At 37.1% G+C, this 16,766-nt stretch overlaps 1 protein-coding gene across 16 annotated transcripts in view; it reads right to left on the bottom strand.

Moving 5' to 3' along the window:
- The window catches only part of CPLANE1 (ciliogenesis and planar polarity effector complex subunit 1), a 142,857-nt gene that overhangs the window by 32,395 nt on the left and 93,696 nt on the right, over positions 1-16,766 (bottom strand). For all 16 annotated transcript variants that reach the window (XM_057302306.2, XM_008955980.5, XM_063604498.1 and 13 more), the window contains 5 exons: positions 15,051-15,304; positions 9,487-9,574; positions 3,607-3,777; positions 639-669; positions 12-140 (listed from right to left, as the gene is read on the bottom strand). In XM_057302306.2, coding sequence (XP_057158289.1) covers positions 12-140; positions 639-669; positions 3,607-3,777; positions 9,487-9,574; positions 15,051-15,304 — 673 coding nt within the window. The remainder of the gene's footprint in view (positions 1-11; positions 141-638; positions 670-3,606; positions 3,778-9,486; positions 9,575-15,050; positions 15,305-16,766) is intronic.

The raw sequence follows: 16,766 nt of genomic DNA, 5'->3' as shown, positions 1-16,766 counted from the left end.
TCAATGATTACCTGGAGGTGCCCATAGCTTGTTCTGTTAAGCCAAGTTCTTCACTGGAAACTCCGTCTTTAATTATAAGGTCATCAATAATGTCTGCAATATCAGTCAATCCAGTCATCTGGAGCGGATGTACTGAAACACTTCATTTGCAAATGTAATTTAAGAAATATAAATCAGTATCTACAACTTAATTACATTAAGCAAAAATAAACATGTAACAAATGAACACAAAATGATAAACATATATCTACTGTTTCTTCTATTTCTGTAATTCTAGTATCTCTCAGTGAAAAAGACTAATCAACAAAAAGTAATGACTTGGTAGATTTTCTTTAAAAAGGAAACATATGGTCCAGAAGAAAACCCCTATAGATTCTGTCTGTTTAAATTTAATCCATATTTATATAAGAAAATGTAGTAAATATAGTCTATTGAATTCTAACTACTTGTGCTAAAACAGTAAGGGATATAACAATCCTCAATTTCTTAAAAATATTCCATACCCAATGAAAACTTATATTCCTTTAAACCACAAAGATATATATAATGTAAAAATTCACACACATATGAACAACAAAATTTTCACTATCTACACCCAACTTTAAAGAAAATTGTGAATTAACTCTTAAGATATTTACCTCTCACACAATTCATCATTGCTATTCATACCTAAAAAAAAAATCATTATTAATAAAAATTTCGGGGTTTTTTTTGCTTTCAATTGTTAATCTAATTTATAAATTATATAACCAGAAATTAAATTAAAATGCTTTTAAACTTCCAAATTGGTTTATAGATATATATTTACAGCATATTTATCCTCTTCCTGAATATGCTATCTGATAGTGAATACTGTCTACATATTTTTTGAGACCATGTCTCACTCTGTCACCCAGGCTAAGTGCAGGGACATGGTCATGGCATACTACAACCTCTGCCTCCGGGCTCAAGCAAACCTCCCACCTTAACCTCCTGAATGGCTGGGATTACAGGTGTGTGCCGCAATGCAGGCTAATTTTTGTATTTTTTGTAGACACGGGGTCTTGCTATGTTGCCCAGGTTGGTCTCGAACTCCTGAGCTCAAGTGATTCACCTGCCTTGGCCTCCCAAAGTGCTTGGATTACAGGCATGGGCCATCGCACCCAGCCAGTATAAGATTATTACTTTTTCTATCCTGAGTACTCAGTGTAATATGTCAGAAGGCACAACCCTTCTTTGCTTAGTACACAGTTTAGAGTACTGGAGTGCAATTTACTTTATAAAATATACACAAACAAAAAACAAATCTCTGGTGATCTGAAAGTAATATATTTTAGAAAATATCTTATTTAAATCCGAGAAGCAATTTACCTGTAAGAATGTGTCCCAAAATATAATTTTTAAGTCTTGTCCAGTATTAACTATATGTCTTCAGAGAAAAACACTTAATCTATTCAGTCTTCTATATGTTTCATTCTAAATGTTTAATTCTTCTATATGTTTAATTCTAAAAACAGGACTGAATTAATATAGGGAAAAGTGTTCTGACATCTCTTCTCAAAAAATATTCCTTAAGATTTTATTATCTTGAGATAAACCAAATCTGTCCCTAAGACTTACACATTCACATGGTTTTAATATGAAATACCTGTTTTCTTGAAAACATATTGTTCTATTTAATTTATTAACCTCCAAATCAAGGATTTTATTTTCGTTCTCAGAATCTGGGCATTTGTGGGTTAAGAGCAACTAATTCAATTTAACTAAGAGAGAAATATTTCACATAAATCTAAGATTAGCGTAATAGTAATAGTACTACCCCTTATAGCTTTTTACTAGGTAGAAGAAGATATTAATCCTATGTACTTAGGAAAGAGAAGGTCCATTAAAGAGACACTTTCTATCAGTATTTGAGAGGCCCCTGCTGGCCTATTCACGAAAAAAAGCTTGAAGGATTCTCTTCCAATAACGACTGGGCTGCATATGGGGAAGTAGGTGAGATTAGCGAAGATGGTGACCTCTTGGGTTAAAGGTTGAAGTGTTTGTCATCAAAGGTTGGTAAGTAACAAGTTGCCCTTTCTCCTATTAGTAACCCAGGATCACTAACCCACGGCCACAGTACCTGTTTATTACCAAGTAAACGTTCTTAAAACATTATGAGATTTATGCATGGACTTTTTTTTTTTTCTAGCTCATCAGCTATTGTTAGTGTTAGTGTATTTTATGTGTGGCCCAAGACAATTCTTCTTCCAATGTGGCTCAGGGAAGCCAAAAGACTGGAGTCTAGGCTTTGACATCAGACCTAGTTATACCTTTGCCTTAGACTCTGGCAACACTAAACAACCACGTTCCCCCTCTCCTCCTCTTTTACCCACCTAATCACTGAGTACCATCAGTTACTAATTCAAAATATCTCGTTTCTTCTATTTCTTTCCCACAACACTAGCCAGGCCCTCATTATTTCCCAGGTCAGATTTTAGTAGCCTCCTCAGTGGTCTCTATGCCTCCATTCTATTTTTCCTCAAAACCTCCTTGTTTTACTTCTCTGCTTGGAATTCTCCCATGTTCCCAAGTATAAAATGGAGTGTAAACTTCTCAGATATAATTAGAACCCTCTACCATCTAGCCATATGAGTCCTGTTTAACCTCATTTGTCAATCCTCCCCAGAGAAGAGAAGAGAAAAGCTATCAGTGACCAAGAAAATAAAACAAGATTCTCAGATGCTTTATATATGATACTCAGTCTTCACAACTTTGTGAAGTGGAAATTATTATCCCCATATGTTGACGACTAAAACACACATGGCATCTAGAAAGAACTGAGAAAATAATTACAAGATTTAAAGTCAGCTTCTTAATAGGTTTTCTTTTATTTAAGTAACAGTAATGCCATTTAAAATAGCACTTTTACTGTTTATATCACTTTAATAATGGTAATAGAACATATACTAAACACTCAGTAAAATCATTTTAATTGACCATCAATATCTGAGAAAAAAAAATATTTCCAAGCCACTGTCAGTGATTGAACTGATGTATTTACTATGTTCTATTATTCATAGGACAAAGTATATTCATTAGGACTAAAGAATAACAGTTTTAATTGCTACCTCCAAATGAAATAAAACAAAAAGTGGCACTAAATCCTTCTAAATCTCAATCTCCTCAACTGTAAAATGGAGATAATAATAGTGTCTACACCTCATAGATCAGGCTTAAACCAGAATCTATGCATATAAAACAGTGATGTTTGGCACATGGTAGAGGCTCAAGACATGATGGCTACTATTTTGTTTTCAAATTAAAATTCAAAGTTCTTATAATTGGAAGAGTTTTAATTTTTCAATTTTTGTAAAAATCAACTATTACAGTAATTCCAGTTGCTATATATTTCATATTAATAAGTTACACCAAGATATGATACATAATTGCAGTATGTCTTAGGAAGGTGACAAGATGTCACAGTTCTTCATGTGACTAGCAAAAATTTTAACTACCCTTCCCCTAAAATAAATATTACAAAATGACTTCACAAACCTTTCATAACTGTATTCCCAGTAAATCATGTTCAGTAACATTATAATGGAGAATAAGAGTATGTGTAAATGAAAAAGTAAAGAACAATACCAGGAGAAGTAGTATTCTGATCACTGGAACTGGAAAGGCTGACAGCTGAATCGGCAGTAGGAAACACACAGGTTTTCTGACCAGAATAATTTTCTGTTATTGAAAATTCAGGTTCTGAAGTCTCCTTTTTGTCACTTTGATCTTCTTCATCCATATGGGTCAAAAAACGCACTAATCCAGAGTATATATTACAATTAAAATAAAATAGTAGAGGAAAAAAGATCACATGGAAAAGACAATTGCCACTATTTCCAACTGGCAACCCAGATATTAGAAGTTTGTCACATATTATGCTAATAGCTTTCTACTGTATAATGAATTTAATTAAAAATTTGAAGTTAAAGCTCTCCCACACTAAATAAACAAAATTTATTAGACTGAGCTGACGTACATAGGCCTATGCCCTTCCATAAAAACATAGACATGCTAAATTACAAAAAAAATTTTAATATACGACCAATCTTTCTAAACAGAGAAATCCCATGGTGCCAGAAAAGAAAAAGGAACTCAAAGCTGGAGCAGTAAGTGGGCAATGATGCTGGGATAGTCTACTGAGGAATAGGAGATGTGGTTCTGTAGACTGCAATGAGGGAAAAACTGAGCTACCTTAATGTATCTTAGAGCACTGAAGGACAGCTTTGTCCATAAAATAGGAAAAAGAAAATCTCTCCCCTGGTGAAACAGCAAATAAGTTTTCTATCTGCATGGACAGCAGCTGAGAGAAAAATAAAAGTCAACTTAGAGAAATCAACACCCTGACTTGCCACAAGCATGAACAGGGTCTGAATTTCTACCATCAATAAAGTACAGCAACCCCAAGTGAAGAAACGTATACTAAAATTTGTTTCAATTTTTTCCTACTTCAATGATAGCAAAAAGCAAATGCAAAACTACTCCAAAGACAAACATATAATCTAGCAGAACTTCCACTAATGATAAGCCCATGATAAAAAATTACAAATCACACAAAGGAACAACCAACCATGAAAGAGAGTCAGTATGCAGATTCAACAATTGATAATGTGCACATATGAAATACAATAATCAGAAAAGGTTAGTCATAAAACATGACTGAAATTATGAAACAGATAAAGCATAGGAACAGCAATAAAAAAACAGGACACGACATCCAAAGAGCAGATAGATTTGAAAAAGAAATAAATACAACTTCTAGATATTAAATGTAGCCACCAAAATTAAAATCATAATGAATAGCTAAAACAGCAAAGACACAGCAAAAAAGAGAATTAGTAAACTAGAAGACAGATATGAGGAAATCATCCTGAGTGAACCACTGATAAAGGGAGGAAATTATGCAGAAGAGGCTGAAAGAGATAAGGAGGCCAGGCACAATGGTTCACACCTGTAATCCCAGCACTTTGGGAGGCCAAGGTGGGCTGATCACCTGAGGTCAGGAGTTCGAGAACAGCCTGACCAAAATGGAGAAACCCTGTCTCTACTAAAAATACAAAAAATTTGCCAGTGGTGGTGGCACATGCCTGTAATCACAGCTACTTGGAAGGCTGAGACAGGAGAATCACTTGAACCTGCGAGGCGGGGGATGTGGTGAGCCGAGATTGTGCCATTGCACTCCAGCCTGGACAACAAGAGCAAAACTCTGTCTCGAAAAAAAAAAAAAAAGATATAAGGAACAGAGTGAGGAGGTCCAACATGCCTCTATTAGGTGTTTTAGAGAGAAAAGAAAAAATGGGGAGGAAGCAGTACTTCAAAATATTATGGGTGAAAAGTCCCCAAAGTTAAATCTTAAAACTAAAGAATCATTCCTACTCCAATATAAGGTAAATAAAAGAAATACGGTCAGGCACGGTGGCTCACGCTTGTAATCCCAGCACTTTGGGAGGCCAAGGTGGGCGGATCATGAGATCAGGAGATTGAGACCATCCTGGCTAACACGGTGGAACCCCGTCTCTACTAAAAATACAAAAAATTAGCCCAGCATGGTGGCAGGTGCCTGTAGTCCCAGCTACTCAGGAAGCTGAGGCAGAGAATTGCTTGAACCCTGGAGGAGGAGGCTGCAGTGAGCCGAGATCGCGCCACTGCACTCCAACAGAGTGAGACTTTGTCTAAAAAAAAAAAAAAAAAAAAAAAGAAGTGGATGCAAGAAGCAACTGTGGGCAACAATAGCAGAGAAGAGAAAATATCAGAGAGCATCTCAGGCAATAAAAGGTATCATGAAACTTGTTTTGGTTTTATACATTTGTTGCCTACATATTTACATTATTTAAATTAGAAATTTTAGGCCAGGCACGGTGGCTCACGCCTGTAATCCTAGCACTTTGGGAGGCCGAGGCAGGCGGATCACGAGGTCAGGAGATCAAGACCATCCTGGCTAACACAGTGAAACCAAGTCTCTACTAAAAATACAAAAAATTAGCCAGGCGCGGTGGCGGGCACCTGTAGTCCCAGCTACTCAGGAGGCTGAGGCAGGAGAATGGCATGAACCCAGGAGGCGGAGTTTGCAGTGAGCCAAGATAGCACCACTGCACTCCAGCCTGGGCAACAGAGTGAGACTCTGTCTCAAAAAAAAAAAAAAAAAAAAAAATTAGAAATTTTAAAATGAAGTAATTGTTGGCAAAGAAAATGACAAACGTTGAGAAATCTTAACTAAGTGCTGACTTAAAAAATAAAAGGCAAGGGGAACTAAATGGGAGTGTTAAAAACAGAGTAGATCTAAAATATTTGAAAACAGTTATCAGAGGCCGGGCGTGGTGGCTCACGCCTGTAATCCCAGCACTTTGGGAGGCCGAGGCAGGCAGATCACGAGGTCAAGAGATTGAGACCATCCTGGCCAACATGGTGAAACCCCATCTCTACTAAAAATACAAAAAATTAGCTGGGTGTGGTGGTGTGCACCTGTAGTCCCAGTTACTTGGGAGGCTGAGGCAGGAGAATTGCTTGAATCTGGGAGGCAGTGGTTGCAGTGAGCTGAGATCACACCACTGCACTCTCCAGACTGGGCCACAGTGTGAGACTCCATCTCAAAAACAAACAAACAAAAAAACAGTATCAGAGAAGATGGAGGGAACAAATCAGTGCTAAAAAGGTCTAAAGTCCTTCTATTGTTTGGGAGGTAGATATATTCACCTTAATTTAAAATGAAAAAAATTTTAAGAGACGGTGTCTCACTATGTTGCTCAGGCTGGAGTGCAGTGGCTATTCACAGGTGTGATGATAGCATACTACAACCTTTAATTCTTGGGCTCAAGTGATCCTCCCACCTCAGCCTCCCAAATAGCTGGGACTACAGGTATGCACCACCATGTCCAAATTCACCTTAAATTTTAACTCACCTATGAATGTTAAAAATTCAAGAATAACCACTAAAAACTAAAAATCAAATGTATAATTTCTGAACCAATACAGCAGGAAAGAGAGAATATAGAAAACTCCATCCAATAAAAGGCAAAAAAGAGGGACAAAAGTAAAGGAAATAAATGGCAAAAAAACCACCATGAAATAAGATATTAGAAATAAGCACAAATATATCAGTAAATACAATAAATGAACACTGATTATGCTTGCTGGTTAAAAAAGACTGTCTAATTATTTAAAGGAATGAAATCTAGGTACATGCTGGACACAAATACAACATAATCAAACAGCCTGAAAGTAAAGGGATATCTAATTTACAAGAAATACAGAGGAGAAAACAACACATTAAATGACATCACAGAGACTCAATTAGCAAAACTCAGACTCTGAAAAACACTTCAGAACAAATATCTTGTTTCTTCAACAAAGAAAACTTCAAGGAAGAAAAAGGAGAGAAGGAACCCAGAAGTTAAGAGACTTATAAGCCATCAACCAATGGCCACTTATAGATCTTAGCTGGGTTCCAACTGTAATAATTAAAAAGCTTTTTTTTTTTTTTTGAGACGGAGTCTCGCTCTGTTGCCCAGGCTGGAGTGCAGTGGCATGATCTCGACTCACTGCAAGCTCTGCCTCCTGGGTTCAAGCAATTCTCCTGCCTCAGCCTCCTGAGTAGCTGGGACTACAGGCACCCGCCACCACACCAGGCTAATTTTTGTATTTTTAGTAGAGACAGGGTTTCACCATATTGGCCAGGCTGGTTTCGAACTCCTGATCTTGTGATCCACCTGCCTCAGCCTCCCAAAGTGCTGGGATTACAGGTGTGAGCCACCACGCCCGGCCTAAAAGACTATTTTTTGAAACGAGACAATTGGCAACATTTGAACTCTGATTAGATATATAAGTATATTAAGAATTTTTTAAAGGAGTGTCAATATTATTGTGCTTATGTTTTAAAAATGGACCTGATCTTTTAGAGATACATACAAAATATTTATACATAAAATAATGTGCTGTCTGGGTTTCGTTTCAAAATAATCAAGAAAAAGGTGGGAAGAGTGGGTGGGTGTGGGTGGGTGTATAGGTAAAAAAGGGATTGGCCATGAGTCGATAATGATTAAAGTTTGTTGTTGAGTATATGAAAGTTAATTGTATGATTCTGCCTTCTATTAAAATAGTGTAGAAATTTTACATAAAATTTTAAAAAATAAAGCATATCAAAAAGATATACCAGAACACAGGGGTAGTAATGTTCGTATTAAACAAAATTGACTATAAGTCAAAAAGGATTATTAGGGATAAAGAGGGTTATTACTTAATGATAAAAGAGACAAAATCCAACAAGAAATATAACAATCCTGAACTACATTCACCTTATAGCCTTAAGATGAATGTAACAGATTTACAAGGAGAAATAATTCCACAATCATTATGGGTAATTTTTAATGCAACCTTCTAAGAAATGAACGGATCAAGCTGACTAATCAGAAAAAATACAAAAAATCTGGACAACACAATTTAGAAGCTTGACCAAAGGGAGATATATACACATACACTACATACAACCAACAGAAAATGTTTGGCCTCTTCAAATAAATGTGGAACATAATGTAAAAACCGACTATCCTCAGCCACAAGGGAAATTTTAACAAATATCTAAGGATTGATATCATCATACACATCAGCTAATCAAAATGCAATGAAAATGGAAATCAACCACAAAAACATAGCCCAATATTAGAATGCTTAATATTTAGAAGCTAAAAACTCCTTTTACAAGCTAAAGAAATCATAATGCGAACTACAAACTATGTAGACCTGAACACCACCAGATGATGATGAGTATCAACATTCTTGTCTAGGTCCATGCAGGAACATATTCAGCCTCAATTACACATATTAGAAAATAAGAAAAAATAAAGTTAGAAAAAAGCCAACAAGTTAATGCCCCCAAAATAGAAGAAATAATAAAGATTAATGAAAAAGGAAACTGAGAAACAAAGAGAATTAACAAACACTGGTTTTTGAAAAGCCTAAACTGACAAGACTGAATGAGAAAGAGAACACAGGTATGAACCACAGACACAGCAGAAGGTAAAAACAACTATTCTAATTTCATTCTTTCAATAAAAAATGAAAAAACCTCACCACTGCCTGGCCATTTTACCAGAACCTCAAATTCCAGCTCAGCTGATGATCACAGACAAACAGCAACCTCAGCACAAAGCTCTGTGCAATCCTCAGCACTATGAGGCCAATGGCTTGGAATCCACAAAAACTGAGCTCCAGGCCACACTTGCCCCATCCTGGTATAAAATCCAGAGGAGGTTACTGCCTTCTCAAAAAAAAAAAAAAAAAAAAAAAAAGGGCCGTGAGGTGGAAGCTAATCACATTACAAAAAAAATAATCCTAATCTAAAAACTGGGAAGCTTATGACTTCAGCTCACATAATGAAAACTACTCCTACTTCTGGCACTCCACAAAACAACGCACATTCTTTCAGATCAACTAAAGCAAGACTTCAGCCAGCCCCTATCAGCCCCTACAAACCTTCTTCAGAAATGCTAATGGTTTTTGAAGCTAATGTTTTTTTGAATTCAGGGCCAGAAGAGAATTCAATGTGATCCACTGGTCCAATCTGTAGAAAAAACACACACAACAAAACAACAGTAATACTTTGATAATTTCAAAATAACAAACAGTTTTATGTAAGTTTTAAACACTTGCATTAATGCAAAAGTGAAAAAAATGGGATTAAATCCAATATAAGCTAAATGGTAGGGATCAATAAAGCAGAGGAAATTTTTACTTATTTGTAGCTTAACTGAGTTATAAACTTTTAAAAGGCTCAGGAAAATTGTATCATAAAATTTTAGAATGAAGAACCTTAATTACTATCTAGACAAATTCGTATTAAAGATGAGAGAACAAAGCCCAGAGAGATTCAATGACTTTTTTAGTGGCATAACACAGTCAACCCAGGTCTTCAAGACTATTTACCACTCAGTGTCTGCCCAGAGTATCCCTGGGCCTCTTCCAGGACTATAAGCTGTTTTCTTAAGTTAGGCAAGTGAAGATGTTTGTATTTATGTGTACATTATAATAATGTGAGAGCATTTTTTAAAAATATACCAAACCTGCTGGGCCCAGTGGCTCACACCTGTAATCCCAGCACTTTGGGAGGGTGAAGCAAGCAGATCACTTGAGGTCAGGAGTTCGAGACCAGCCTGTCCAACATGGCAAAATCCCGTCTCTACTAAAAATACAAAAATTAGGTGGGCATGGTGGCAGGTGCCTGTAATCCCAGCTACTCAGGAGGCTAAGGCAGGAGAATTGCTTCAACCTGGGAGGCAGAGATTGCAGTGAGCCAAGATTGAGCCACTGCACTCCAGCCTGGATGACACAGTGAGACTCCATCTCAAAACTAAATTAAATAAATAAGCAAATTGTGGTGTGTGTGTGTGTGTATACAAAATTAACATTATTTCCTTCAAAGTGGTCATTTTAGAAGACTAAATATCCTCCTTTTCCCTGGGAGATATGTTCCAAGACTCCCAGTGGATGCCTGAAACGGTGGGGGTAGTACCGAACCTTATATATAGTTGTCCCTCAGTATCTATGAGGGATTGGCTCCTGACATCAAAATCCACAGACTCAAGTCCCTTATATAAAATGGTGCAGTATTTGCATACAACCTATAGACATTCTTCCCATATACTTTAATCTCTAGATTACTTATAATATCTAATACAATGTAAATGTTAACTATTAATAGTTGTTATGACGTATTGTTCAGGAATGACAAGAACAAATCTGCACATGTTCAGTACAGATGCAACCATCCTTTTTTGTTTCTATTAAATATTTTCAATCCACATTTGGTTGAACTGTCAGATGCAGAACCCATGGATATAGAGGGCCGATTGTATACTATGTTTTTTTCTATGCGTACATACCTATGATAAAGCTTAATTTATCAATTAGGCACAGTAAGAGATTAATAATAGCTAAGAATAAAATGGAATGATTACAACAATATACTGTAATCAAAGTTATATGAATGTGTTTTTTTTTCTGTCTCCCAAAATATCTTCTTATACTGTACAGAAGGTAACAGAAACCTCGGAAAACAAAACTGCAAATAAGAGGGGACTACTGTACTTAAGGGCTTTGAGCAAATGCTTTTGGAACTCTTCCTTTGAAATTGTCTCCCAACCTTGTACCACAATTATAAATAACTGTTCTACTGGTGAATCTTTAGTATATAAATGTGATTTTATTAGTGCCAGAATCAAAACTAAGATAGCAAAGACAACCATTGAACAAATATTTATTAAATGCCCACCATGTGTAGCAAAAGACATTGTCCCTACCTTCGAGTCTTAAAAGGCTTGAGAGAGGAGCCCTATCAGAATTTTTGAGAGCCTTTTCAAAATGCCAAGTCACCTCCACCTCCCCAACAGATTCAGCAGGGATAGAATGTATACTCTGAAAAAGCATCTGAGTGATCTTGACATGCACAGGAGTCCAAATGCTTAATGGACTCAGACATGTGGAAACTCCCTCCTCCAACTCCTGCTTTGGCTGGCTTTCTCCTGAGTCTCTTATGACTTCAGACTGTTCTCAAGTCTTGTTGAATACTCATCCTTACAAGGCAGTGTTTCCACAAGATTCTTTACCCTCTTCTTTTCTCCTCCATGTGCTCTCCCTGAGGAGCACCTATGCTATCATGATTTGAACTTCCCCCTAACTGATTACTCCAAAATCTGTACCTTCAGCCCAGTTGTAGCTCCTCAGCTGCTTTTGAGGAACTGCCTACTTATCTCACAGCACCTCAAATTTATCATGTCCCTGATAGAAATCATTGTGCCTCCCTCCCCCAACACACGCGCGCGCACACACACACACACAACTCTTCCTCTTCCTTAGTTTGGAAAATGGCTCCACCATTCACCCAGGCTGGAATCTGGACACCACTGTGAATCTCTGTTGTCTTCTTCACCTTCCCACAACTTATCAATCTCTAAGTCCTGTTAATGCCTTCCCTCCATTCTTACTGCTCAAATTCAGGCATATTGTTATTTCCTGCCATGGATATTTAGTGGATCTCAAACACTTATCAGTGGACCTGGTATAGAGCTAGCAGCATAAGAATCATTTGTGAAGCTTGTTAATAACACAGATTCCAGGGCTCTAACCAGACCTACTTAAAATCAGAATTTCAGGGAAATGGGGCCCAGGAATTTGCATTCTTAACAAGTTTCCTATATGATTCTAATGGGCAGCCATTAGATTTGGAACCACTGTGATCCATGTGGTCTCCTTGTTCCCAGGCTTATCCTTTCCAATCTACCTTCCACACTACTGTCTGCATATCTGATAATATCCCTTCACTGTTTAAAATTCTTCAGTGGTTTCCTACTGCCTGCTTATAGGAGAAAATCCCAATCGCTTGACACACTAAATGCTTTCTGTTCCTCCTTGTCTCCCCTCTCCTACCTCTACTGCCAGATGTCTTAAAGTCCAATCCCACTAACTTCTACCTCTAAGTAATGCTCATACAGCTCCCCAAACACTCTATGCCATTTGGTACCTTTCTCCTTTGCTCACAATATTTTGTCAGCCTTTCTTTAATTAACTGATGAATACCAATTCATTACCAGCTCGAGTCACCTCCACAAAGCCTTCTCTGATGCCACAGCTTCACTTACCCCGTCCAGTCACAACACGCCAGGCATATCTATGTGCTTCATTAGACCCAGTATGTATGTATTTATTGGTATATACATCTATCTTCTTTTATTAGATTTTACACTCCTTGAGAGTAGGTACTATGCCTTATTTATCTTTCTATTCCTAGAATTTAGCACAGGGCCTAATAGGCAGTAGTTGCTCAATAAATGTTTGTTGAAGGAATTAATTATTCATGAACTCCTGTGAGAGTGAGCAAGCCAGGATCAAGACTAGATTCGGGTATAAATCAAATATCTGGCTGTAGATAATGACTACTAAACTAGCTCAAAAGGCAATTTCAAAAGAGATTCTTTGAAGTAAGGAGTTCCAACAACTGCTTTGATGCTGAACATTTATTTGGATGTGACAGATCTAAATCTGGGTTTAAAAAAACAGAAAGCAGGCCAGGTGCAGTGGCTCACACCTGTAATCCCAGTACTTTGGGAGGCTGAGGTGGGAGGATCACTTGGGCCCAGGAGTTGGAGACTGGCCTGGGCAACATGGTGAAACCCCAAATCTACCAAAAAAAAAAAAAGAGGAAAACCACCAAATAAGCATCATAGTATCATTACTTAGTATTAATATTTTTAGCAGTAGTCCTGCCTCATAACCTTTCAGTATAGTTTCACATATGCTTAATCTTTATTTTTAAATGTGTTAAATGTTTGGATTAAACGTGTACTATAAACCTAATAAATACATTTTTTAAATGTCAACATGCTAGCAACCTGGAATAATTTGTAAGGTAAGTCAATAATGGAATTCTTATCCTGCAGACTATTTTGCATTTCCCAATATTAGACTTTAAGACATTTAACTTTGTTTTTTTTTAAGAGGCAGGGTCTTGCTCTGACACCCAGGCTACAGTGCAGTGGCACAATAATAGCTTACTGCAGCCTTGAACTCGTGAGCGCAAGTGATCCTTCCACCTCAGCCTCCCAAGTAGCTAGGACTACAGGTGCACACCACCATACCCGACTTATTATTATTTTTATGGAGATGAGGTCTCGCTATGTTGCCTGGGCTGATCTCAAACTCCTGGCCTCGAGTACCCAACCATGGTCTCATTTAACCTATTATGTGTAACATAATATTTGTTCTTTAATCCTTTTGATATAAATTGTTCTTCCTTTAAAAAAAAGGACAAAATGTGTAAAATAATTTTTGAGACTTCCTATTTTATTTAACTACCATTATATATATAAACATTAATTTATTTTTTATGTCTACCTTTTATAGAAAACTAGGCTGGTGTGGTGGCTCACATCTATAATCCCAACACTTTTGGAGGCCAAGGCAAGGCTGCTTGAGGCCAAGAATTCAAGGCTAGTTCAAGCAAAATAGGGAGAACTCGTCTCCACAAAAAAATTTTAAAAACTTAGCTGAGAGTGGTGGTGCACACCTATAGTCCCAGGTACTCAGGAGGCTGAGATGGGAGGATTGCTTGAACCTGGGAGGTTGAGGCTGCAGTGAGCCATGATCACATCACTGCACTCCAGCCTGGATAACAGAGCAAGACTATGACTCAAGAAAAAAAGAAAAAAAGATATGAAAAATTTCTAAGGAACTGATTACTAACTCTCTTATATAAAATATTTAAAAGAAACTGACAAAAACTCCAAATAGAAGGACAATAATATTTGTAAAATTATAAAATCTTTCAGAGAAAAATGATAATTACAAGTGGGGTTCCTTTAAAATCACATTCTAGTTTCGTAATTCATGTATTTCTTTTCTTGGTAGGAAGCATGGGTTTACTTCCTTTTTGTGTGGGAGGACCCTAGACAAAGCTTTATTTAGAGCAGAAGATCAGCTGAATAGCCCTATATCTACAGAAGAAACTAAATTTATACTTTAAAATGTCCCAACAAACAAAACTTTAAGCATCTTCAGGGAAGATGGCTTCACTGAATTCTACCAAACATTTAAGGAAGAAATAGTACCAATCCTATAAAAAATTTTCCAAAATATAGAAGAGAGGGTAATATTTTCCAACTCATTTTATGATAATAGCATTATACATGGGTTTACTTCTTAAAAGCTTAAGGTAATTGTTCTCAACTGAGGGTGATTTTGGCTCCCAGGAACATTTGGCATTATCTAGAGACATTTTTGACTGTTACAACTAGGGAGCAGTGCCACTGGAAACCAGTGGGTAAGTAAAGACCAGGGATGCTGCCAAATATCCTACAACGCATGGGACAGTCCCCCACAACAAAGAATTACCTGGCTCAAATGTCAATAGTGCTGAGGTTGACAAACCCTAGCTTAAAGAAAACAAAGTTCTCATTATTTTGAAAAATCAGGTATCCAAAGTTATATCACACTACAAATCTAATAATTCAGTAGCAAACAAAAAACTAAAAATAAAGGTAGTCTACCTTATCACAATGTAGATCTAGCATTTCAGGCTTGGGGAAATCCTGTTCTATGTTTTCAGCAATGTTCTGTATTGCTAGCAACTGCTCGTCAATTTTCTGAAGCTTAGCACTGAGATGCTCTAGTTGGTGAGCTGCAGAGCTTGGTGCAGGGCAAGCTGCAGAGACACCTTGCAGCCGTTTCCACAATAGATAATCTTCTGCAGAGTCTGACTTTGTGCTCTGTCCTTTGAATCGGAACTCTGGTTTTGGCAGATCTAAATATTAATAAGAATAAAAGCAGAATTGATTATAATTGAAGAAGAGGTATTATTGATGATCTCATTTTTTGATGACTTCATTTTAAACCAACACAACACAACTTTCCAAATCAGTTTTAATTAAATATACCTAAAAATTTCTTTTCAGCTTCTTGATTTCTGGGATAAGAATACATAAATTACTACAACAAAGTTCCACACACAAGGAAGTCTGAATATTACTTTTATCCCTTGCTACAAACATATACTTCATCAAAAAGCAACTTTAATATTTTTATGACTTTTTCAAATTCTACTTGAAAACCAAAAACATCACACGTTAAAAGCTGTCCCCAATATTGGCTATTACTGACTTTATATGAGATCTCAGGCAAACATTAAATCTCCTAAAACCAAAATCAAAGCCAATGACTCTTCTTATTCTTAAACTCAGTTGATTCTTCTCCCAAATTTGCAATAGTTCTTTTTTTTTTTTTTTTTTTTTTTTTAAGAGATAGAGCCTTGCTTTGTCACCCAGGCTGGTCTGAACTCCTGGGCTCAAGCAATCCTCCCACCTCAGTCTCCCAAAGTGCTAGATTACAGGCATGAGCCACTGCGCCTGGTCTGCGACACCTTTTTTAAATGCACTCTTTTTCTGATGTTGGGGTCTCCTCCTCACTGTATTGCTCATACTTCTTCTTCTGCCATCCATTCCTTTTACCCATAAGTACTTCCTGGGCTGCCAGCCTCAACTCACTTCTCTACTCACTCTTCCCACTTTCTCTGAGTTATGTCATTGGTGAAAGATCCCAAATCCATATGGCACTCTTTCTTAGCTCCAGCTCCTTATATCCTGAACATCCCAGTTAGGTTGTCGCATAAGCATATAAAAATTAATTTACTGCTTCTGCCCCTCCAAATTGCTCCCTCTTCCTTGTTCTGCAGCTCAGCAAATAGCACCACCGTTCAGTTTCACAAGCCAGAGACCAGAAAGTCACTCGAGCCTCCTCTCTTTCCTTCAGATCCAAAGTGACAACAAGTATTGATGATTCTACCTGCTAAACACCTACATTCTTAATACCACTACTTGGCTGAAGCTTTCACAATAAATAGACCCCAAATGATATCCCTATCTGTAATTTATCTCTAGCCTATCTAGTCCATCTTCCACACCAGGCCCAGAGAGATCTTTTAAAAACAGAAATCATGTTCCTTTTCTGTCCAAAACTCTTCAGTGTGTCTCCAATACCTTCACCTTAAAAGTCCAAATGCCTCCATATGACAGACAATGGCACACATAATCTTCCCTCTCTCTACCTCTGCAGCTTCATCTCTTGCTATTTCTTTAAACGAACAAACAAAATACTACTCCATTTGACTCCAAACATAATGAACTTTAATTTTCTTTTCTTTTCTTTGAGACATGGTCTTGCTCTAGCACCCAGGCTGGAGTGCAGTGGTGAGATCTTGGTTTACTGCA

The sequence above is a fragment of the Pan paniscus genome, chromosome 4, assembly GCF_029289425.2.
Source record: "Pan paniscus chromosome 4, NHGRI_mPanPan1-v2.0_pri, whole genome shotgun sequence".
Taxonomy (NCBI): domain Eukaryota; kingdom Metazoa; phylum Chordata; class Mammalia; order Primates; family Hominidae; genus Pan; species Pan paniscus.
This window is presented reverse-complemented; position numbering and strand designations above follow the sequence as displayed.